Source organism: Lithobates pipiens, unplaced genomic scaffold (assembly GCF_037356315.1).
Source record: "Lithobates pipiens isolate NorthernLeopardFrog02 unplaced genomic scaffold, aLitPip1_a1.2 Scaffold_8, whole genome shotgun sequence".
NCBI classification, from domain to species: Eukaryota; Metazoa; Chordata; class Amphibia; order Anura; family Ranidae; genus Lithobates; species Lithobates pipiens.
Genome location: NW_027507903.1, coordinates 615,949,808 through 615,974,800, shown reverse-complemented (window position 1 = coordinate 615,974,800; position 24,993 = coordinate 615,949,808). Strand labels below are relative to the sequence as shown.

The 24,993-nt window shown below is 43.9% G+C and overlaps 1 protein-coding gene across 3 annotated transcripts in view; it reads right to left on the bottom strand.

Moving 5' to 3' along the window:
• Positions 1-202: 202 nt before the first annotated feature.
• WRAP53 (WD repeat containing antisense to TP53) overlaps positions 203-24,993 on the bottom strand; it is a 32,798-nt gene continuing 8,007 nt past the window's right edge. For all 3 annotated transcript variants that reach the window (XM_077470674.1, XM_077470675.1, XM_077470676.1), the window contains exons 3-11: positions 23,923-24,021; positions 21,458-21,566; positions 21,105-21,193; positions 20,812-20,902; positions 20,059-20,191; positions 18,483-18,691; positions 10,657-10,760; positions 7,073-7,207; positions 203-637 (exon numbers count right to left, since the gene is read on the bottom strand). In XM_077470674.1, coding sequence (XP_077326800.1) covers positions 472-637; positions 7,073-7,207; positions 10,657-10,760; positions 18,483-18,691; positions 20,059-20,191; positions 20,812-20,902; positions 21,105-21,193; positions 21,458-21,566; positions 23,923-24,021 — 1,135 coding nt within the window. In that variant the 3' untranslated portion in view covers positions 203-471. The remainder of the gene's footprint in view (positions 638-7,072; positions 7,208-10,656; positions 10,761-18,482; positions 18,692-20,058; positions 20,192-20,811; positions 20,903-21,104; positions 21,194-21,457; positions 21,567-23,922; positions 24,022-24,993) is intronic.

Below are 24,993 nucleotides of genomic sequence, written 5' to 3'. Positions count from 1 at the left end.
CGAATCGCAAAAAGTGCTCTGGTCAGGAAGGGGGTAAAATCTTCCAGGGCTGAAGCGGTTATTGTATCCTCAGTATGGGGCTCACAAACATTAATACAGATTATGGGGGTGAAACACTTAGCCGTTTAGCATGCTGGCCAGACATCTAGTATTTCTATGTGCGGGTCTCCTGTAGAACAAAGAATAATTTCCAAGATCGCACTTTTGTAATAAATGTCACAGACCGGTAACGGTTTATTGCTTGAAAACGATGAACAAAACCTGTACACAAGTATAAAACATATATACACAGCTTACCACAGGGAATATATACAGAATAAAAAAAATCTTGTGGTTATATAAACATGGCAGACATGTTTTTAAAATGAAGTGCCTCACTGTAGGTCAGGATGGGGAAAATATCACACACTGCTGTATGTTTGTGCAAAATGGATCTTTTGTAGGCTATGATGTTTCCCAGAACCCTATTCTCTATTTGGCCTGACTTCCACCACACCACCAGAGCTGCAGACTGTTCCCTCCAGCTAGGCTGCGTTTCGGCCGCTTGGTGGCCGGGGACTCGTCGCCGCTGTCTTCCGATTCGGGAAACGTCCTCTGCCCCGATGTAGTGGCCAAAATGGGTAGAGAGGGGTGCAGGCTGTGGAGAGAAAACAGAAAACATCTCTGTTAGGCTGTGTGTGCCGTGATCAAACATGCCCCTGATCGAAGCTGGTATATAAAGTGGGATGTTTAGTGCTAAATATAAAAAAAAAATAATAATAATAAAAGGCAAGGAAATTCTGATTCTTAGACCCCTTTCACACTGAGGCTTTTTTCAGGTGCTTTTGGGCTAAAAATAGCACCTGTAAAGCGCCTGAAAAACAGCTACCCTGCAGTCTCAGCGCTTTCACACTGAGGCGATGTACTGGCAGGACGTAAAAAAACAAACAAAAAAAAATAAATTAAAAAAATATATATAAAAAACTCCTGCAAGCAGCATCCTGAACCACCGGCAAAGCGCTCTGCTAGCGGCCGAAAACCTCCGCAAAAACTACGGTAAAGAGTCGCTAAAAACAGGGGCGCTTTACCGCCGACATCCCAGTGTGAAAGCAGCCTTATGCTCATTTTGACACCAGTGTATACAGGAGCAAGAACCGGTATTGTCTTTGAACTGTAAGAAGTCAACTCACTCGGGCTAACGTCATGTAGATCGTGTTCTGGCCAGGATTTGAACCGACGATCTTAGTGTTGCAAGGCAGAAATGCCAGCCACTAAGCCACTGTGCTGCCCAATTAGTTTATTCCTTCTACATGGATGCCAGGGTCTCATAAAGGGGCATTAATTGGAAGTTGGTCCCTCCTTTGTTTTTGTCTCCATTCTTCTGGGAAGGCTTACCTGTAGAAATGTGTGTTCATTTAGCACAAAGAACGTTTGTGAGGGGTCAGGTGCTGACTTTAGATGAGAAGACCGGTTATCCATTAGCTATCCAATATATCCCAAAAGGTGTTCTACTGTTGAGTTCAGGGCTCTGTACAGGCCGCTAGATTTCTAAAGCCGCGTACACACGGGCGGACTGTCTGTCCAACTTAGTCCGCTGAAACACATTTCAGCGGACAGTCCGCTCGTGTGTGGGCTTCAGCGGACTTTTTCAGCGGACAGTCTGGCGGACTAAGTCTTTCGGAATTTCCGTAATATTGTCCGTCCAACTTTGGTTTCAGCGGACAGTCCGCTCGTGAGTAGGCAAGTTGGACGGACTAAGTAAGGCGCATGCTCAGAAAGGATTTACACGGCGAAAGGTTGCATTGCAGTGTATTGGACGTCCTATTTCTAGTCCCGTCGTACGTGCTGTACACGTCATCGCGCAAGCTTTCAACGGACTGTCTGTTCATCGTGTGTGGTCAAGTCCGTTCATTCAAAAGTAGGACGGACTGTCCGTCGGATTGTCTGATGGACTTAGTTGGGCAGACAGTCCGCCCGTGTGTACGCGGCCTAACACAACAAACTGATGGAGCTGGCTTTGCACACAGAGGCACCTGGCACAGTAATGGCAGAACAGACAAACGGGACTACTACAAAAATGGTTACCAACACAGCAATTGAACCAAAGAGCTAAACCTGTAAAGCAAATGTTCAACTTGATCCCAATACAGTAAAACCTTGGATTGCGAAAATAACTCATTCCGGAAACATGCTTGTAATCCAAAGCACTTGTATATTAAAGCAAATTTCCCCATAAGAAATAATGGAAACTCAGATGATTCGTTCCACCACCATTTATTCAAAGGTCTTTCAGTTTATAGTCCATATAAACAGATTACAGCAATGTGATTGGTTGTGTAACCATAAAATGTCCATCCACAAGGGGGATTAGAAGCAAAATCCAGCAGGAGCTACAGACTATAAAAAAGAGAAGAGAGGCGCCTCTAAGTGTAGCAATTTGGTTACATTTAACGAAGGTACATTTAGCAACTCACGTGGTTGAATAAAACAGGCACATCTAAGTATGCAGACATCCGGGGTAAAGCGGTCCACATAGACTGTCCTCCGCACTGCCGGTTTTCACCGCTGTCAGTCTGCAATCATGACCAGGACTCGTGGAGGGCAGCATGGAAGGGATGACTTTGATGGCAGTGCGGAGGACGGTCTATGTGGACAGCTTTACCCCAGATGTCTGCATTCTTAAGCCGTGTACACACGGTCGGAGAATCCATCGGAATGAGTCTTATCGCACGGTCAGATAATCCGACTGGGTGTGGTATGCATCGGACTGATTCCGTCCAAATCTCCGTCCGACCCAATTTTCCAACATGTTGGAAATATTTCCCAACATGTTGGAAATATTTCCCGACCAACTGGACTGGTCGGACGTAATCCGATCATGTGTAGAGAATTTTGATCGGACCAAGTGCCACGCATGCTCAGCTCAAATTCCTACATCAAAGCTATTGGCTACTAGCCTGAATGTAGTCCCATCGTAACGAAATTACGTCATCACGTTCTGAAAGATCGGATTTTTCGACAACTTAGTCCGACCGTGTGTATGCAACAGTTTCGGACACAATGCGTCAGACTAAATCTGACGGACAAAATCCGACGGATTTGGTTGGCAGAATCTCCGACCGTGTGTACAGGGGCTAAGATGTGTCCGTTTAAAACCATCAACCATGTGAGTTGCTAAATGTTGTACCTTCCTTAAATGTAACCATATTGCTACACTTAGGAGGTGCCGCTCTCCATTTTTATACTCAGTTGTCACATGACGCTGCTTTTATATCAGGACATCACTTGTATAGCAAGTCAAAATGTTGCTCGTCTTGCAAAACACTCTCAAAGCAAGGTTTTACTGCAGTCCTGCTGAATGGTTTTTCCTATCCTCGTGGGAAATCCTAACACAGCAACACATAAAACCAAGCACAAGGGCAGTGGGGATGTAATGAGTATTGGTGGCAATATCCTTATGAATTGAACTGCTTGAGTACGTTGGCCAAAAGTGAACTTGAGCCACTGCCACGTGATCCAGTGCCACGTAAGTGATCATCTGCACGCCTGAGCCATGTGTTCACTGCAGTAATGGTAATATATTAATTATGACAGAATGTGCAGTTGTAAGAAATGTTCAAAATGCACTTTATTGAATCAGAACAAATAGATCAAAATAATAAAAAAAAAGGCCACAGTCCATAAATAATGACAATGTTAATGCGAATATTAATGGACTTACTATAGTTTCTGCGGTGCGCAGAATCTCTGTCACAGTGGGAATGTAAATGAATCACACTCCTGTGCATAACCTTGACCAGCGGGTATGGCAAGATCCACAATCTAAAGTGAGAATGAATGTGACGGAAGGATGTGGCTGCAAACAAGCCAGCCGAGACACCAGCCGTTGGACCAGGATTTGAGGACGAGGCAATGCCTCGTATTATGTCATCTTGGAGACCATACTCTTACTGGAATGGATTGTCATCTGAGGACTTCCTGTCCATCAGTGATGCACTTCCCGATTATCGGGGACACACTTCTGGTCCAACACTGCACCCCCGGTGTCTCGGCTGACTTGTTTCCTTCCATCACATCCATTCTCACCTTGGACTGCAGTGACCTTGCCACACCTGTTGGTCGGGTTATTCACAGGAGTGCCTTCCATTTACATTCCCACCATGAGATGCTGACCACCATGAAAACCATAGTAAGCGCCAAAACATTGTCATCATTTATGGACTGTGGACTTCATTTTGATATATTTGTTCCGATTCAATAAAGTGCATTTCGGATACTTCTTGCAACTGGATTTTGTCATATTAATGGATTACCATCACTACAGTGAACACATGGCTCAGGCACGCAGACGAGCACTTACGTGGCATTGGATCACGTGGTAGTGGCTCAAGTTCAATATTGGCCAACGTAGTCAAGCAGCTCGATTCATAAGGACATTGCACCCAACTCATTACATTTCCACTGTCCTTGCACTTGGTTTAATGCGCTGCTTACAGACTGTTACCACAAGGTTGGAAGAGCACCATTATTTAAAATGCTTTTGTATACTGTAGCATTAGCAGAACCCTTCACTCGATACACCTAAACTCAATATTCTGAGGGGTGTTCACATACTTTGGGTCATATAAATGTGTCAACTATCTGTCATCACTTCTGTGTTCTCCATTGCTGTCAAACTTCCCTTAGCTACCGTTCACACCAGTGCGAGTTGTCATGCGACTTGACAGTTCCAAATCACACGACAAGCCCCCTTCGTTGAGGAGTGCCCTCTATTGAAAAAGTACCCGAGCAGTGACGCGCACACGCAGTACAGAAGGGCACATCAGTTAACGGTGCATGCGCGGATCATCAGCCACAAAAGCCAACAGGACAATGTTATTGTCAGATTGTGCCTCTGGCTTGCCGGAGTGTGTTCATTGTAGTGAAGGGCGGCATTTTATCTTTTGATGGGCAGTGCTGCAAACGGAATGTTATTCTGCCATTATGCCCGGAACTTTGCGAGGCGTGTTTATTATTATTTTTTTTCAGGCTTGATGGGCAGCCGTTTCGTGATTTGCAGGGCATATTTACCTAGATATTGGAGCAGATTTGCCACAGTATCAGTGTGAATTTGGATGAATCTCATGGCGGCGCAATACCGCCCTTCACTAGAATGAACATGTCCCACATGCGTGAGGCACAATCCAACAATAACATTGTCCCGTCGGCTATTGTGGCAGACAATCCGCGCATGTGCCGTAACAACAGCTGATCGGAAAATCAGCTGTTGTGCCGATCCGTACTGCGCATGTGCGTCGCGGCTCGGGCACTTTTTCGATAGAGGGCTCTCATCGACAGAACACCGGCAACGGAATCGTGTGGCAGCGATTATGAAAAAGGTTCCTGCTCTGCTTTTTACCGCAATTTCATTGTGACCTGCATAGACTTCTGTTAAAGTTGAAGTAGAGTCTTATTTTATACTTGTACCTACAGGCAAGCCAAAATTTGCACAGTTTAGGAGATATTCATAGTGTATGCAGCTGATGACGTCATCGGTGCATGCAATCTGAAGGTCCAGCATACTGTGCCGGATCTTCAGAGCCCATGCTGTGCCGCACCCATGCATGTGCAAGCCCGTGAACCCGGAAGAAACACCGGGGCAAGAGGTCGGCCATCTCAGCGGTGTGTGGGCGCCACTGGAGAGCTTTGTTCTAAGGTAAGCATTTCATAATGAGCTAGTATGTATGCATACTAGCTCATTATGTCTTTGTCTTACAGGTTTCCCCCCCAGGGTTTACAACCACTTTAAAAAGGAAGTCACAAGCCACAAAGAAATCGGCAGTGCAAATCGCACTAATGTGCGGCTTTGAAATAGTGCTGAAGTAGCGCGATTTCAAAGCCACACCGGTGTGACTTTGCCACCGCTGCCTCGAGTGACAGCAAGTGGGGTATCTTCTCCCCCCACTTACGGTCACGATTTTGAAAAAACACGGCCGCTTTATTCAAATCAGTGTTCTGTAAAATGGGAAACTACAAAGTACCTACAGCCTTTGCGGTTGTTGGCTTGTAGTTCTCAAAGAACTAGCATAGTGCTGTTGAGCACTCTGGTAGTTCATGGTCTCTTCCTGCCAGTGTGTATCTGCCTGCCCATAACGAGGTAGAGCAGACAGATACACTGACAGGATTCCTGCATGGCACTCGCAATCTGCTCCAAGTAAAAATAATAAATGCAAAAAGATGTGCATTTTATTTAATTTTTTTTATTTTTTATGTGTACTTATCCTTTAACATGGGAGAAAAGCCTAGGTCTAACTATTCTTAAAATTTTTCCCTCCATCATCCTCCTACCTAACCCGTAAAAAAATGGTGGGCTTCCGGAATTCTCAGCCATTGTCAGGCGCTCCCGCTTACCCTGCTCCAGCTTACCTGTGGCTGCTGCAGGGGAGAGGAAGGAGCACTGACAATAAGCAGGTACACAGATCTTCATTTTATACAGGTTAAGATAGAAAATACGTGAAGGGGGGCTGAAGGTTCGAGTTACCAAACGTCAGCCTTAAAATCTTAATAACTTGGAGAGGATCTGCAAAGAGGAGTGGGGCAAAATCCCTCCTGAGAAGTGTGTAAACCTGGTGGACAACTACAGGAAACGTCTGACCTCTGTGGGTTGCCAACAAGGGCTTTGCCACCAAGTACCAAGTCGTGTTTTGTGAAGGGGTCAAATACTTATTTCACTCACATTTTGAAATGCATTTTTCTAAATATTTTTGTTATTCTGTCTCTTGCTGTTAAAATAAACTTACCACTAAAATTATAGACTGATCATTTTTTTTGTCAGTGGGTAAAATGTACAAAACCAGCAGGGTATTAAATACGTGTGTGATGTCTCTCTCATAGTGTGTGTGTTATATATATATATATATATATATATATATATATTTATATTATATTATATACACACACATATACACACACACACACATATACATATACACATACACATATACACACACATAATATATATATATATTTTTTAATACCACCACCTAGTGATACAAGCTAAGCAATCCTTAGTTTGTAAGACTCAAATTGTGTAAAAATCTGACTGATTACTAACCTGATTCCATTAACACAGTCACTCTGGCCTTGAAACTGGAGGACAGGTGACAAAATATCTTCCACAGGAGGCGACATCATATCCCAGACCGTCACCAAGCCGCGAGTGTCCCCGCTGAGGAGGTAACGCCCAGAGCTGCAAAAACAACAACATAGAAATAATTTGGAACTTTAAAAAAAATGATTATAATATAAAAATATATTGGTGGCCAGTGTAGTATTCCCTTACACCGGTGGTCAGTGCAGATCCCATTTACATTGGTTGTCAGTGAAGAGTTCTGTTATGTTGGTGGTCAGTAGAGAATGGTCCCTCTAGCCTGGTAGCCAGTGGAGAAGGGCTCCATTGCATTGGTGGTTAGTGGGAAGAATTCTCCTTACACAGATGTCAGTGGGAAGTGACCGTTCCCCTGCAGATAGCTGAAAAGATTAATGGTTTCTGTGGGAACTTATCTTCAAAGGCAGAAATTGTTCACTGCTCAAGGAACCCCATCACTAGCAACTGCTGAAGGAACCCTAGGATCCACAGATCCCTGGATGAGAAAGCTGGGGCTAGAGTCCTGTACGCCACACTTTCGATGTGCTGTCCTAGATTTTGCCATGCAAGCCAGCTATATAAACTCCACAATGGAAGGAAGGAAGGAGGAAAGGAAGGAAGGAAGAAGGAAGGAGGGAGGGAGGAGGAAAGGAAGGGAGGAAGGAAGGAAGGAAGGAAGAAGGGAGGAGGAAAGGAAGGAAGGAAGGAAGGAAGGAAGGAAGGAAGGAAGGAAGGAAGAAGGAAGGAGGAAAGGAGGGAGGGAGGGGGGGGAAGAGAGGGAGGGGAGGGAAAGAGAGGGAGGGAGGGAGGGGGGGAAGAGAGGGAGGGGGGGAAAGGGAGGAGAAGAAGAAGAAGAAGAAGAGAGAAGAAAGAAGAAGAAGAAGAAGAAGAGAGAAGAAGAAGAAGAAGAGAGAGAAGAAGAAAGAAGAAGAAGAAGAGAGAAGAAGAAGGGAGAAGAAGAAGAAGAAGAAGAGAGAAGAAGAAGAAGGAAGAAGAAGAAGAGAGAAGAGAGAAGAAGAAGAAGAAGAAGAGAGAAGAAGAAGAAGAAGAAGAGAGAAGAAGAAGAGAGAAGAGAGAAGAAGAGAGAAGAAGAAGAAGAGAGAAGAAGAAGAGAGAAGAAGAAGAAGAGAGAAGAAGAAGAAGAGAGAAGAAGAAGAAGAGAGAAGAAGAAGAAGAGAGAAGAAGAAGAAGAGAAGAAGAAGAGAAGAAGAGAAGAAGAAGAAGAAGAAGAAGAGAGAAGGAAGAAGAAGAGAGAAGAAGAAAGAAGAGAGAAGAAGAAGAAGAGAGAAGAAGAGAAGAAGAGAGAGAAGAAGAAGAGAAGAGGAAGAAGAAGAAGAAGAAGAAGAGAGAAGAAGAAGAAGAGAAGAAGAAGAAGAGAGAAGAAGAAAGAAGAGAGAAGAAGAAGAAGAGAGAAGAAGAAGAAGAGAGAAGAAAGAGAGAAGAAGAAGAAGAAGAAGAAAGAAGAAGAGAAGAAGAAGAAGAAGAAGAGAAGAAGAAGAAGAAGAAGAGAGAAAGAGAAGAAGAAGAAGAGAAGAGAGAAGAAAGAGAGAGAAGAGAAGAAGAAGAGAGAGAAGGAGAAGAAGAGAGAGAGAAGAAGAGAGAAGAAGGAGAGAAGAGAGAAGAAGAGAAGAAGAGAGAAGAAGGAATAAAGAGAGAAGAAGAAGAAGAAGAGAAGAAGAGAGAAGAAGAGAAGAAGAAGAAGAAGAAGAAGAAGAAGAAGAAGAAGAAGAAGAAGAGAAGAAGAAGAAGAAGAAGAAGAAGAAGAAGAAGAAGAAGAAGAAGAAGAAGAAGAAGAAGAAGAAGAAGAAGAAGAAGAAGAAGAAGAAGAAGAAGAAGAAGAAGAAGAAGAAGAAGAAGAAGAAGAAGAAGAAGAAGAAGAAGAAGAAGAAGAAGAAGAAGGAAGAAGAAGAAGAAGAAGAAGAAAGAAGAAGAAGAAGAAGAAGAAGAAGAAGAAGAAGAAGAAGAAGAAGAAGAAGAAGAAGAAAGAAGAAAGAAGAAGAAGAAGAAGAAGAAGAAGAAGAAGAAGAAGAAGAAGAAGAAGAAGAAGAAGAAGAAGAAAGAAGAAGAAGAAGAAGAAGAAGAAGAAGAAGAAGAAGAAGAAGAAGAAGAAGAAGAAAGAAGAAGAAGAAGAAGAAGAAGAAGAAGAAAGAAGAAGAAGAAGAAGAAGAAGAAGAAGAAGAGAAGAAGAAGAAGAAGAAGAAGAAGATCACAAATCCCTGAAAAACCCTGTAAGACCCTGTAGTTCGGGCTCCAACCAAGCGACACCACTCCGAGTTTTGTTCCAACCCCCCCCCCAACCCCAGAACTTAGCCATAGTGATCCCCATGACTAAGCTCTGGGACTGGAGCAAAAAAGTGTTGGGGACGTGACCTGGTTGGAGCCCAGGCTGAGGCCGTCACATACTCTCACTGGAACGTGCAGAAAAGTGCAACTTCCAGGACTTTTCCCTCTCCTATTAGATGTTTAGAACTAGGACAAGCTCAGACCTTGTCTACACAGCTAGCGGCTGTTACATAAGAGGAGCCGACAGAGCCGCGAGAGGAGCCCATCATTCTAGTTCAGGCGCAAATGGAACAGAACACACTAAACGCACATTAATCCAACGCGTGTAAAAGGTTCACATTTCTGGCACAATCCCAGCCTAAAACCAAGATTAAAAAGGATACATTCACCTTTAGGCTGGGTTCACACTGCTGCGGGGGAGATCCGGATGTGATTCGCACAGCAAATCACATCCGATCTCCGTAGCAATGCGAGTTCAGCCATACAGATAGTATGGCTGAATTCGCAGCGCTCCCGCAGCAAACTCGCACGGGACCCTTTTTTGGGTCCGCAACAGAATCGGATCGCATGGGGGTTCACACCATGCGATCCGATTCCTGTGCGAGTCGGCAGATCGCACTGCGATATGCCGACGGATCTGGGGTGTCATTAACATAACATTGACACTCCCAGCCGTCCGCATAGGGCAGTGTGAACTGCCGGCGGGAGGTGTGCGATGCGGGAAAACGCCGCGGATTTGCGGCGTTCCCGCATCGCAGCGGTGTGAACCCAGCCCTTAACACGTTACACCCATATTCAGGATTTAACATGTTACAAACGGTCTGGCCCCCAATCCCCAGCTCTGACAGCTAGCGGGGATCTTCTCCCCTCCGCTAGCAGTCAAAAAAAAATATGCAGCTGTGTGGGGCTCTGGCCACCCGCGTCACTCATACACAGCGCTCTGTGAATGGGAAAACTACAAGTCCCAATATCCTTAGCAGCTGTCAGCTTTTAGTTTTCAATGAACTACCACAGCGCTGTGAGCCTTCTTCCTGTCACAATGTATTGACTTCCTTATACGAGTTACGAGCAAGCCGATACACTGACAGATCTGCAGGAGACCTGCGTGGCACCAGCAATCTGTTGATCGATCGCTGGTGCAATGCTTTCCAGGCTCCCAAAACCAAAATAAATGCACCTTTTTACCAGCAAAAAAAAAAAAAAGTGCATTTATTATTTTTTTGTCAAAAGGTGAACTTAACCTTCAAAACACACTGGCAGATACTCACACTTCCATATCAAAGTAGATCCTCTGATTGGTGGAAACTTCTCGCTTCAGCGAACACAAAATCTTGCCAGGATGTCGAACGTCCCAGCATAGAATCTCAGGGTCCTGGAAGAACAAATACACTTCACAAAATAAAAAACCAACAACCCAAACAAACACACAACTCTAGCCAAACAGTAAACATAGGTGTAACACATATAAAGCCCATATTTTACAGGCTTAAAAGGTTGGCAAGCTAACATGCAGAAAAAGATGTGGACTAGATAAATCAAGACCAAGACAGAAAACAACCGGACTTCCCTGACTCAGCATGGGATATGACAAATATTTACAAAAAACAGAATGAACACAACTTTATTGTACATGTTAACCACTTGCTTACTGGGCACTTAAACACCCTTCCTGCCCAGACCAATTTTCAGCTTTCGGGGCTCTCACACTTTGAATGACAATTCCTCAGTCATGTAACACTGTACCCAAATGAATTTTTTGTCCTTTTTTTTCCCACAAATAGAGCTTTCTTTTGGTGGTATTTGATCACCTCTGGGGTTTTTATTTTTGCGCTATAAATGAAAAAAGACCGAAAATTTGGGAAAAAAAAACGCATATTTCTTTGTTTCTGTGACAGAATTATTAATTTTTCTTCATAAATTTTGGCCACAATTTATACTGCTACATATCTCTGGTAAAAAATAACCCAAATTAGTGGATATTATTTGGTCTTTGTGAAAGTTAGAGAGTCTACAAGCTGTGGTGCGAATCGCACAAAATTGATCACATCCGATGTACTGGTGGCCTATCTCGCTTCTTGTGACCCGAACAAGTCAGGAAAGTACAAATACCCCCCAAATGACCCCTTTTTGGAAAGTAGACATTCCAAGGTATTTAGTAAGAGGCATGGTGAGCTTTTTGATGTTGTCATTTTTTTCCCACAATTCTTTGCAAAATTAAGATTTTTCATTTTTTTTTCTCCACAAAATTGTCATTGTAATAGGTTATTTCTCTCACATGGCATGTGTATACCACAAATGACACCCCCCCAAAAAAATTCTGCTACTCCTCTTGAGAATTACAATACCACATGTGTGGGACTTTTTTACAGCCTGGCCACATAGAGAGGCCCAACATGCAGGTAGCGCCATCATGTGTTCTAGGAACATAAATTACACATCTAACTTGTTGACTATTTATTACACTTTTGAAGCACCAGGACAATGACACGTGACACTGATGACAGATGGCACTGATACATGGCAATGATGACACATGGCACTAATATGTGGCACTGATGACACATGGCACTGATGACACATGGCACTAATATGTGGCACTGATGACACATGGCACTAATACATGACACTGAAGACACGTGGCACTAATACGTGGCACCGATGACAGATGGCACTAATACATGGCACCGATGACACGTGACACTGACAACAGATGGCACGTGACACTGACAGGTGGCACTGATGACAAATGGCACTGATATGTGGCACTGATGACAGATGGCACTTATACATGGCACTGGGGACAAATGGCACTGGGGACAGATGGCACTGGGGACAGATGGCACTGGGGACAGATGGCACTGGGGACAGATGGCACTGGGGACAGATGGCACTGGGGACAGATGGCACTGGGGACAGATGGCACTGGGGACAGATGGCACTGGGGACAGATGGCACTGGGGACGGATGGCACTGCTGGGGGCGGATGGCACTGCTGGGGGCGGATGGCACTGCTGGGGGCGGATGGCACTTTTTTTTTTTACTTTTTTGTTCTACCTCGAGGCAGAACCGCTGCAGCCGTTCATCTCTCCCCTCTCACACTGTCTGTGTGAGGAGGGCGAGCGGCGCTGAGAGATGATCTCATATGTTTACATATGAGATCATCTCCCATTGGACACGCCGATCACGCTGTAAATGGCCGCTGTGATTGGCCGTTTACAGCGATCTGTGTTTGCCTGTCCCCGGGGGACACGGCGAACACAGAACTTCCGCGATGAGCACCCGCGGCGGCGCGCATCGCGGAAGTAAACATCAGGACGTCCAGGGACGACCACCCGGACGAACGCACCTGCTCTACGGCAGTCATTCGGCTATAAGGCGGGCGCGAGGTGGTTAAAAAAATACGTAGATAAAAACACACTGCTGCGATGCGGGAACGCTGCAAATCTACTGCGGGTTCCCGCATCGCACGCCTCCCGGCGGCAGTTCACACTGCCCTATGCGAACTGCTGGGAGTGTCAATTAAAAGTTAATGACACCTCCAAATCAGTTCGCATATCGCAGTGCGATCTGTAAACTTGGACAGGAATCGGATCGCGTGGTGTGAACACCCATGCGATCCGATTCTGCTGCGGACCAAAAAAAGGGTCCTGTATGAGTTTGGGCCAGATGCGATGCGAATTTAGCCATACTATCTGTATGGCTGAAATTGCATCGCACAGAGATCGGATGTGATTTGCACTGCAGTGCAGTGCAAATCACATCTGATCTCGGACATCGTAGCAGTGTGAACCTAGCCTCAAAAGGAATACCCTCAATGACCTAAGGACCTTGCAAGGTTAAGGTTAATACACTGCTGTGGGACAACCGGAAAATCAAAATACATAATCACAAATAATCAAATATATCCATGGTAATAACAGTAATTGTGAATACAATGTTTTAGAGCTTACCGGAGGATCTACAACATTGTATTCACAATTACTGTTATTTTATGATATACAGTGCATTCGGAAAGTATTCACAGCGCTTCTCTTTTTCCACATTTTGTTATGTTAGACTTATACCAAAAGAGTTTAAATTCATTATTATTATAATTATGATTATCAAATTTCTAAAAACAATACATCATAATGACAATGTGAATGAAGTTTGAAATGTTTGCATATTTATAAAAAAAATAAAAAAATATCCCATGTACATAAATATTCACAGCCTTTGGCATGACACTGAAAATTGAGCTCAGGTGCCTCCTGTTTCCACTGATCATCCTTGAGATGTTTCTACAACTTGGAGTCCACCTGTGGTAAATTCAGTTGATTGGAAAGGATTTGGAAAGGCACACACCTGTCTATATAAAGGTGCCACAGTTAACAGTGCATGTCGGAGCACAAACCAAGCTGTGAAGCCCAAGGAATTATCTATAGACCTCCAAGACAGGATTGTATTGAGGCACAGATCTGGGGAAGGGTACAGAAAAATGTCTGCAGCATTGAAGGTCTCCAATGAGCACAGTGGCCTCCATCATCCATGAATGGAAAAAGTTTGGACCCACCAGGACTCTTACTAGAGCGGGCTGCCCAGCCAAACTGAGCGATTGGGGGAGAAGGGCCTTAGACAGGGAGGTGACCAAGAACCTGATGGTCATTCTGACAGAGTTTCAGCGTTTCTCTGTGGAGAGAGGAGAACCTTCCAGAAGATCAACCATCTCTGTAGCACTCCAACAATCAGGCCTCTATGGTAGAGTGGCCAGATGGAAGCCACTCCTCAGTAAAAGGCACATGACAGTCTGCCTGGAGTTTGCCAAAAGGCACCTGAAGGACTCTGACCATGAGAAACAAAATTCTCTGGTTTCAGGAAACAAAGATTGAACTCTTTGGCCTGAATGGCAAGTGTCATGTCTGGAGGAAACCGGGCACTGTTCATCACCTGGCCAATAACATCCCTACAGTGAAGCACGACGGTGGCAGTATCATGCTGTGGGGATGTTTTTAAGCGGCAGGAACTGGGAGACTAGTCAGGATGGAGGGAAAGATAAATGCTGCAATGTACAGAGGCATTCTTGATGAAAACCTGCTCCAGAGCGCTCTGGACCTCAGACTGGAGTTAAGGTTCGTCTTTCAACAGGACAATGACCCTGAGTACACAGCCAAGATCACAAAGGAGTGGCTATGGGACAGCTCTCTGAATGTCAATGGGTGGCCCAGCCAGAGCCCAGACTCAAACTCGATTGAACATCTCTGTAGAGATCTCAAAATGTCTGTGCATCGATGCTCCTCATCCAACCTGTTGGAGCTTGAGAGGTCGTGCAAAGAATAATGGGAGAAACTGCCCAAAAATAAGTGTGCAAAGCTTGTAGCATCATCCTCAAAAAAAGACTTGAGGCTGTAATTAGTGCCAAAGGTGCTTTAACAAAGTATTGAGCAAAGGCTGTGAATACTTTTGAACATGGGATTTTTTTATTTTTAATAACCTTGCAAAGATTTCAAACAAACTACTTGTAGAATTTCGAGGAAAATAATGAATTTAATCCTATTTGGAATTAGGCTGCAACATAACAAAACGTGGAAAAGGTGAAGCGCTGCGAATACTTTCCGGATGCACTGTATATCTTGATTTTCCAGTTCTCCACAGCAGTGTATTGTACCCTTAACCCCGCGGGGTCCTTAGGTCATTGAGGGTATTCCTTTTTATTCTTTTCATCTGTGCATTTTTTTTTTTTAAAGAGGAAGTAAACCCTAATGGGTTTTACTTCCTCTTTTGTTCCCTGCAAAGTAAAAGCATAACGGGCTAGTATAATACATTAAACACACAACCAGAAATGCGTGAAGACAGCACTGCAAGTCCCAGCAATAATCAACCACGGCAAGTTCATAAAAATCAGTTTTGTTATACTGGTCAGAAGGTCTCATTCAAGCAAATGGCTCATCCTGAAAAGTGTAGACAATGTAGCAAAGTCTCTCGGTGTTAGCTCTGTGGTTAATTCATACACTGTCCAAACACAATGCAACCACTACAGCCTCCGATATTTATAAAAGATTAAAGAAACAAATCCCCCCTATAGATTCACTTCTTACTGGACCATAGTGGATTAATCAGCATATCACAATCTGGCAGTGTTGGACTTGTATGCACAGACTTCTCCTCAGAGACACACACTGGCAGTGAGTTGCTAGCAGGTGAATCGGAGCAATGATCAAGTAGACTCATTCATATGGAGAGTGGAGAAAATAAAACACTCCATAGCGTAATCCAGTTGATGCGTTTTATCATCTGAGGACACCCTCAGATGATGTCCTAGATGACGAAACGCGTCAGAGCGGGGCTATACGACTATCCTGGAACTAGATCCATTGAGAAGTGAAGCCATTGTTTGAATAATCACGCCGTTAAGCCGATGTCAAACACCATAATCTCATTCAGAACAGTGTGTATAGTGCTCTAGCTTGCTTTTTCAGATTGTAAATGTACTTGCTACAAGGGGGGGTGATCTGTTTTAATAAATGTTATCAACGGGATTACACTATGGAGCGTTTTATTTTCTCCCCTCTCCATATGAATGAGTCTACTTGATCATTGCTCCGAATCCACCTGCTGGGACTCACTGCCAGTGTATGTGTCTGAGGAGAAGCCGGTTAATACAAGGAGAAGTCTGTGCATACAAGTCCAACACTGCCAGATTGTGATATGCTGATTAATCCACTATGGTCCGGTAAGAAGTGAATCTATAGGGGGGATTCGTTTCTTTAATCTTTTATAAATATCGGAGGCTGCAGTGGTTGCATTGTGTTTGGACAGTGTATGAATTGACCACAGAGCTAACACTGAGGGACTTTGCTACATTGTCTACACTTTTGAGGATGAGCCATTTGCTTGAATGAGACCTTCTGACCAGTATAACAAAACAGATTTTTATTAACTTACCGTGGTTGATTATTGCTGGGACTTGCAGCGCTGTCTTCACGCATTTCTGGTTGTGTGTTTAATTATGTGTTAGCCTTCTATTTTAGAAGGTGTTTATGGCAGCAGCTCAGTTTTTTCCTTAATTTGGACATATTTCACGATATGTATCACAGTTTCTAGATTTTAATTTGTATTCAGGAGCGCTCATTACCTGTAGTCGGTGGTTTTAGGGAATCTACAGTTTAATATAATGAGCTAGTATGCATCGTATACTAGCCCATTATGTGCCAGTTACCTGCAAACTAAGCCCATGATGTCCCGTTGGTGGCCACGTCCATCTTCACCCCTCCTCCTTCCGGGGCCGTGGACTCCAGCTCTGTGACTGGCCAAAGTCAGCGTGACTTCACTCCCCCGCATGCGTGCGGGAGCCAACGATCACGTGCCCTGTAGAAATGGGACAATCCTGCCCTTTCTTCAGTGCGCATGCGTCGATGATGCCTTATTATAGGCTTACCTGTAGGTACAAGTGGTGTGTAAGGGTTTACAACCACTTTAACATGTACAATAATGTTGGTTATATTTGATAAATATTTGTTGTCTCCCATGCTGAGCCAATAAAGTCCAGTTGTTCGCTGTGTTGGGCTTGATTTATCTAGTCCACATTTTTTTCTAAGTGTTTCGGATGTGGCTCGTAGAAGTCAAACTTATTTTTCAAATTCACATGCAGTCATCTCTCGCCTCTCCCCTACAGTGCTTTAGGGCTGCCTGGAAGCAGGCAAACCGAACTGTTGAAGTTAACCACTTCAGCCCCGGAAGGATTTACCCCCTTCCTGACCAGAGCGTTTTTTGCGATTCGGTACCGCGCCGCTTTAACTGACAAGTGCGCAGTCGTGCGCAATTGGCTCCCAAACAAAATTGACGTCCTTTTTTCCCCCCACAAATAGAACTTTCTTTTGGTGGTATTTGATCCCCCGTGGTTTTTATTTTTTGTACTATAAACAAAAAAAAAAAAAAAAAAAAAAAAAAAAAAGAACACACAACATCCAAAAAAAGACAATTAAAAAAAAAAAAAAAAAAAAAAAAACACATTTTTTGATATAATAAATGTCCACCAAAAATGTATATATAAAAAAAAAAAAAAAAAAAAAAGAAAACAAAAAAAAAACTTTTTCCTCAGTTTAGGCCAATACATATTCTTCTACATATTTTTGGTAGAGAAAAACAAAACAAACAAAAAACGCAATAAGTGATTGATTAGTTTGCGCAAAAGTTATAGCGTTTATGAAATAGGGGATAGTTTTATGGCATTTTCAGCAGGTCCCGCAGACTCAATGTCTGCCAGCCACCCACAATCGCTCCAGAGACAGGCAGAACAGGGATCTGTCAGTGTAAACAAACAGATCCCCGTTCTGTCAGAGGAGGACCATACTGTTAGCAACACAGTTAACCCCTTGATTGCCCCCTATTGTTAATCCCTTCCCTACCAGTGACATTTATACAGTAATCAGTGGCTATTTTTAGCTTCAATCGCGGAATAAATGTCACTGGTCCCAAAAAAAAAAGTGTCCGATACAATGTCACAGTCCCACTAAAAATCGCAGATCACCACCATTACTAATAATAAAAAAAAAAAAAAAAAAAAAAAAAAAAAAGAAGATGATAATAAATGTATGTATGTATGTATGTATGTATGTACGTACGTACGTACACACACACACGCCATAAATCTATCCCCTATTCTGTAGACGCTATAACTTTTGCGCAAACCAATTAATATACGCTTTTTGCGATTTTTTTTTTTTAACCAAAAATATGTATATTTATTATAGCAAAAAGATTTAAATTACAATGACTCATGTGTAAAAGTAGTATGTGCTAAATTTTTATTTACCCCCCCCCCCCCCCCCCCCCAACAAGACTGAAGGCAGCCTTTAGCCTTGGTTCAGGAAAAAGCAGATTTGTTCAGCAGCACAGAGTATTTGAAAAAAGGAGGGAAGATGATGGAAGGAGCAGAGTCCTCCCATCATACACAGTATTTGGGAAGAGGAGGGAAGATGGTGAAAGGAGCAGAGTCCTCCCATCATACACAGTATTGCAGAAAAATAATTCCGATTTAAAACTCTGCACAATCCACACCGATGAAAAAGAGGGACGAAACAAAAATATAAAGTTCTCCAACCATGAAGCGACTTACCTTCCTGCCTCCAGTGAAGATACAGTTTCCATCCGGTGAGAAGAGAACATGGGTAACCCCTCCATGATGACCGTGCAGAACTGACAGCATGATCCCTTCCTCATAGGAGTACAGGCCCAGACACTTTGAATATGAGCCGCAGGCGTAAATGTCTTGAGAGGGGCTGAAAGCAATGCAGGAGATGATACCCGGCTGACCCTGCTTCTGGTCTGTGTGAGATCAGAAGGAATGGATGAGTGCGATATATGAAGGACATTTCACAGTATTATTACAAACATTCTGTACAGGTGGGCCATCAATCCTATTCTGTTAAGCAATGAAGGACTCTGCTCCCTCCTTAACCACTTCAATACCGGGCACTTAAACACCTTCCTGCCCAGACCAATTTTGAGCTTTCAGCGCTGTCGCACTTTGAATGACAATTGCGCGGTCATGCTACACTGTACCCAAATGAAATTTGTATCATTTTTTTCCCACAAATAGAGCTTTCCTTTGGTGGTATTTGCCATTTGATCACCTCTATGGTTTTTATTTTTTGCTAAACAAATAAAAAAATACCGAAAATTTTGAAAAAAAAAAAAGTGTTTTTTTTGTTTCAGTTTCAAAACTTTGTAAATAAGTAAGTTTTCTCCTTCACTGATGGGGCTACACTGATGGGCACCAATGAAGTGGCATTAATGAGGTGGCATTAATGAGGTGGCATTCATGGACACTGATGGGGGGCACGGATGGGCGGCACAGGTGGGCATTGATGGGCAGCACAGGTAGGCACTGATGGGCAGCATTGTATTATGTTATACTGTACTAATGGATGCCAATCAGTGCCAAACAATAATGCATGCCAATCAGTGATGCCCATTGTGGGCACTAATTGGTATCCCTGGTGGTCTAGGGAGGATTGCCTTGTACTGGGCATCCCTGGCGGTCCAGTGTGGGCATCCTCGGGGGAGGGGCTGTGCTGATAATCGATCAACACAGACCCCCCCCCCCCCCCTGTCAGAGGAGCAGCCGATCGGCTCTCCTCTACTCGCGTCTGACAGACGCGAGTGAGGAAAAGCCGATCAACGGCTTTTCCCATTTACACTGTGATCAGCTGTGATTGGACACGGCTGATCACGTGGTAAAGAGTCTCTGTCGGAGACTCTTTACCGAGATCGTAGTTGCAGGGTGTCAGACTGACACCCCGCAACAACGATCGCCGCGATGCGTGCCCTCGGGGGCGCGCAGCGGCTCAAAATCCTGATCACGTCATATGACGTCCGCTCAGGTTTTTGAAACCACTTTGCAGCCGTCATTTGCCTATAGGGCCGGCGGCAAGTGGTTAAATACTTTGTGCTGCTGAAGGACTTTGCGCACTTTCGGCTAACTCTCCTCTCCTGAAATACTCTGGATTGCTGGAGGACTCAGCACCATCCTCTGCCAAACTCTTTTTCTAAAATACTCTCCTATCTCTTGAAATTCTCTATGCTTCTGACCGACAATGGTTTCTTCCACTGACATCTTGGGAATACACGGTAATAAAAGATTAAGTTTCCTTTAACAGAAACTAAAAAAATATTTCCTGTCAAGTACTTACGGAAAGTAGGGCGACATTCAAAGTCTCTTCCTGGGCGAGAGGTATTAAACACCCGGATCATTTTATCAAAGCCAGCAAAAAGCAAAGACCCATCCGGAGAGAAACCAAGGGAGTGTGCAGCTGTCAGTTCATCCTAAAACCCAAAAAGAAATATAGTGTTATGGAGGAATCAGGCATGCATTTCTATCTCTCCTCCTACAGGATGATACAGACAGAAGGGGGCTACGAGTCTGTCCTCCTCCTGCAGGGTAAGGAGCTACCAGTCTGTCCTCCTCCTGCAGGGTAAGGAGCTACCAGTCTGTCCTCCTCCTGCAGGGTAAGGAGCTACCAGTCTGTCCTCCTCCTGCAGGGTAAGGAGCTACCAGTCTGTCCTCCTCCTGCAGGGTAAGGAGCTACCAGTCTGTCCTCCTCCTGCAGGGTAAGGAGCTACCAGTCTGTCCTCCTCCTGCAGGGTAAGGAGCTACCAGTCTGTCCTCCTCCTGCAGGGTAAGGAGCTACCAGTCTGTCCTCCTCCTGCAGGGTAAGGAGCTACCAGTCTGTCCTCCTCCTGCAGGGTAAGGAGCTACCAGTCTGTCCTCCTCCTGCAGGGTAAGGAGCTACCAGTCTGTCCTCCTCCTGCAGGGTAAGGAGCTACCAGTCTGTCCTCCTCCTTCAGGGTGATACAGACAGAAGGGAGCTACGAGTCTGTCCTCCTCTTGCAGGGTGATAAGGACAGAAGGAAGCTATGAGTCTGCATATAACATTTCTACTTACAAGATGATTGTAAGGTCTATAAGATGCTTTCATTTTGCCAGTGAAGGCATCCCACACATGAATAGGGTTATCCCGGCTGCTGCTGGCAATGCTAGAAAAAAAGAAAACACAAAGTGAATCACAAACACTGCAGAATTCTGCTGTGACAGACTACAAATCTCATGAATATGAAGCATTAGTGATGTCACTGGCCTCCAGTGATTGGATGGGCTGAGTCAGGTGGTCACAAATTCAATATAGATTTGGGAAATAGGTCATCATCACACATCTATAAAATCAACTGAAAGGCTTACAAGCAAGTGTCGGGATCAGCAGAGTTCATAGACGGATACCAGCAGTAATCATAAATAGTGTCACCCTCTGGCATGCGCAAAACCGGGGTCTGCAAGACATCAAAACATACATGTGATAATCCATTGTCTGCTCTGTGTGTATCTAATACAAGTTATTTTTTTTTCCCACAAAATTAAACACACACACACACACACACACTATAATTCAATGTTATCTCTTCCTATGTTGCAAGTCTGATGAGAGGATAAAGACTAAATATGGAGGATCATCAATATAACAGAGGACCAGGAGCCTCGCAACGCCAGGTTTGCCCTCTGGTGGGCATGCTGTGGAGCCCTGCCATGGAACGTACCATTTCCTTCAACAAATCCCATTCTCCGGAATAGATCTGCGATGGAAGATTGTATATTCTCAGGATGTTGTCATCACTGTTGGTTAAAATGCACGACCCATCAGGAGCCCTGGGGTAGAAGGAACGGGGAATTTGGTTAACATAGAACATCATAAACAAATAAAAATAAAAAACAGTTCTGTTTTTAGGGCACTTTCACACTGGGGGATTGGTGGTAAAGTGTGGTTATTTCTAGCGGCGCTTTACCTCATTTTAGTGGCACTTTTTAGGCTGATAGTGGCCAAAAAAGGGTTAACAGCACCCGCAATGCAGCGCTTTGGCAGCGCTGCCCATTGATTTCAATGGGCAGGGGCACTTTAAAGTGGAGCCCTCGAGTCACTCAAGCTTACTCATCAGTGACTTGAGTGAAACGCGTCAACGTATCTTGTGTATTTGACTGGCTGGATGACTAATAAATATCTTCAAAAGAACTTTGACTACGTCTGTGGTGTGCCACCATTTCCCATTTTTCCTACATTTGTATATTAAAAACAGACCAAAAAGGCAGCAAAAACGGGAGAAGATGATTGTTGGGGATTACATAGGCTTTAAAAGGGATATTAAACCCAAAAGCATTGTATTACAGCTTACCAATTCTTAGATGTGATGGCTGCATTTGTTTTCCTTTTTAGGCTTTTTTTTTTTTTTTATTTGGTGATCCGGCTAGTAATTCGGCTGTTTTTCAACAGAACAAGCTCTCTCCTACAGATATCAGTTTACAAGGATGGGACAAACCATTTAACACTAACAGAGGTGCTAACAATGGTCATCTTTTATTTGTGTAAAACCTTTATCCCAAAAGAAAAAAATATATAAAATGTTGCTGTAACTGATATAGTTGGTTACAGGGAGTCCCCGAGTTACGAACCCCCGACTTGTGAACAACTCCTACTTACGAACGGCAGGCGGCGCCGGCAGGCACATCAGAAAACAGCGTTCTGCACCTCTGAATTACGAACAAATCCGACTTAGGAACGAACAGGCAGTCCCTAACCTGTTCGTAACTCGGGGACTGCCTGTACATAGTAAGGTTGAATAAAGAAACCAGTCCATCCAGTTCAACCTGAATGAGTGTCTACAATTGTCCCTATCCCTGTACATTGTGTGTCATTAAGATACTCCTCTATTATATATTATTTTTATTTAGCGGTACCCATATAGCACCATCAATTTACGCAGCACTCCACACATACATCGCACACTCTACCCACAAGGAGGGCCAATTTTGGACAGAAGCCAATTAACCTGCCAGCATGTCTTTGAGTGTTGGAGGAGACCAGAGAACCCGGAGGAAACGCACGCAGGCACAGGGAGAACATGCAAACTCCAGGCAGGTAGTGGATTCAAACCAGCGACCCTTCATACTGCTATGCGTGAGTGCTAAAAACTACACCACTGTGCCACCCATTATAAAGTATGATATGGAGTTTGGCCTCAATTTGTTGGCGTATCAAACTCTGCTAGTATATCCAACACTCCTCTCTGCACAGACTGACAATGATGCTGTTGCCTGCTGTGCCTCCTGTTCTCCTTCATCCAGAGTTTGCTGGGACTCTAATACAGGAGGTGCGTTACTGTTAGAATCACCAGGTGAAAACAGATGGAAAAAGCCTTAAAAAAATAAATAAATAAATAAATAAATAAAACACACATATGCAGCAGCCATACCCAATACAGTAATACCTTACGAGCATAATCCGTTCCAAAAGAATGTTTGTAATCCAAAGCACTCGTATATCAAAGCGAGTTTCCCCATAGGAATAACGGAAACTCAGAGTGTTCATTCCAGTGTCACTGCTAGTGTATGCAGTACCGCATGTGGCCAGAGGTGGGGGCGCCGGAAACGCTCGGAGGCAAGTGTCTCGGAGCGTCACCGGCGTCCCCCGCACTTTTGGCCACATGCGGTACTGCGTACACTAGAGCAGTGATGGCGAACCTTGGCACCCCAGATTTTTTGGAACTACATTTCCCATGATGCTCAACTACACTGTAGAGTGCATGAGTATCACGGGAAATGTGGTTCCAAAACATCTGGGGTGCCAAGGTTCACCATCACTGCACTAGAGGCTTGAATCCTGATAGTCTTGCGAAACAACTCTCACAAATCGAGTCAGAATAAAAACAAATACATTTTTTTTTTTTTTAAAAGTAGCTCTTATTGTGAAACGCAGGTAAAGCACGTAACTCGCAATCTGAGGTTTTACCGTAATTGGTAAGCTGCAATACATTAAATTTTTAGGTTTAACACCGCTTTAAGAAGTATGACAGGTTGAAAGGCATGCACAGAAATAACAGAATATCATACCTAATAAGACTTGATATGCAGAGCTGACGATAGCAGGTTTTTTTTTTTTCCTCATCTGCAGGCCAGTTCCTTTAGAAAAGGTGCAGCAGATATTATCTTCCCCCCTCCACATGATACTCACCACTTGCAGCCTTTCAAGAAGTTTTCGGGAACATTCGTGTACTCGTTCCATGCCCCGGTGACTGTCCATGGAGGCTGGGAGAAGTCGTACGATGCTGAGCTGTGGGGATGTAGGAGGGAAAACAGGTGAAATACCGAAGGCAGAAAAACATCAGACAAAATCTACCCTTTCTTAAAAAGCAGAACTCAAGTCAAAACTAATAAAATAAAAAAGCCTATTAAAAATAATAATAATAAAATAAATAAAAGCAGAAAAACAACTTTTCTGCAATCCATCCCCCCCTCCCCCAAAAACCATATTTTTTTCACCACTAGATGTCCCCAGTCTGATGGGCAACATCCTTCCACCCACTTCCTCTGAGCCTGGGCCATCCTGGACCCGCTCCCACACTGTAACTAAAGCAACACAGCGATGAGCTCATATGTGACTCGGCTATCTCCTCCTATCAGAATGCCTCTTGCACTGACTGGCTCCTTGTGCCGCAGCCATCCAGGGGAATAATGTCCCCATCGGAAGGAGCCAATGATGTCACAGAGCAACTGTAAGAGAGCTGAACCCCATTGGTTCCTCCTGGAGGGGACATTATTCCCATGGGTGGCTAACGGTGGATTGAATTCCCGTAAGTGGTGAAGGGAATGCCTGCCGTCGTTTATAAGAGTTGACCGAATTACGTTTGGGTCAAAAGGAGGCGAGAGCAATACTGTGATGGCGATGGGACTGCAGGGTGTACGAGCACAAAAATTGTGTGAAAATTTAACACGCTGGGGCACCATTATAGAGAAGATCTGATATATGTGAAATAACAGCTTGGACTGAGATATACTGTATAGTGGATCTTTACAAACACTGGACTATTGAGGTCACGAGCGCTGGGTATATTTCACAAATAGGGGTGAATTACGCTATATGGGTTGTTGGGTAGTATTTATCTAGAAGTATATAAAGCAATATTGCACGACACTGTTCTCTATTAATAAAGGCTACATCTAACTTTAGAATTAAAATAAGTAAATAAAAAAATAAAATAAAGAAGAGGAAAGAGAAAAAGAGAAAAAAAAAAAAAAAAAAAAA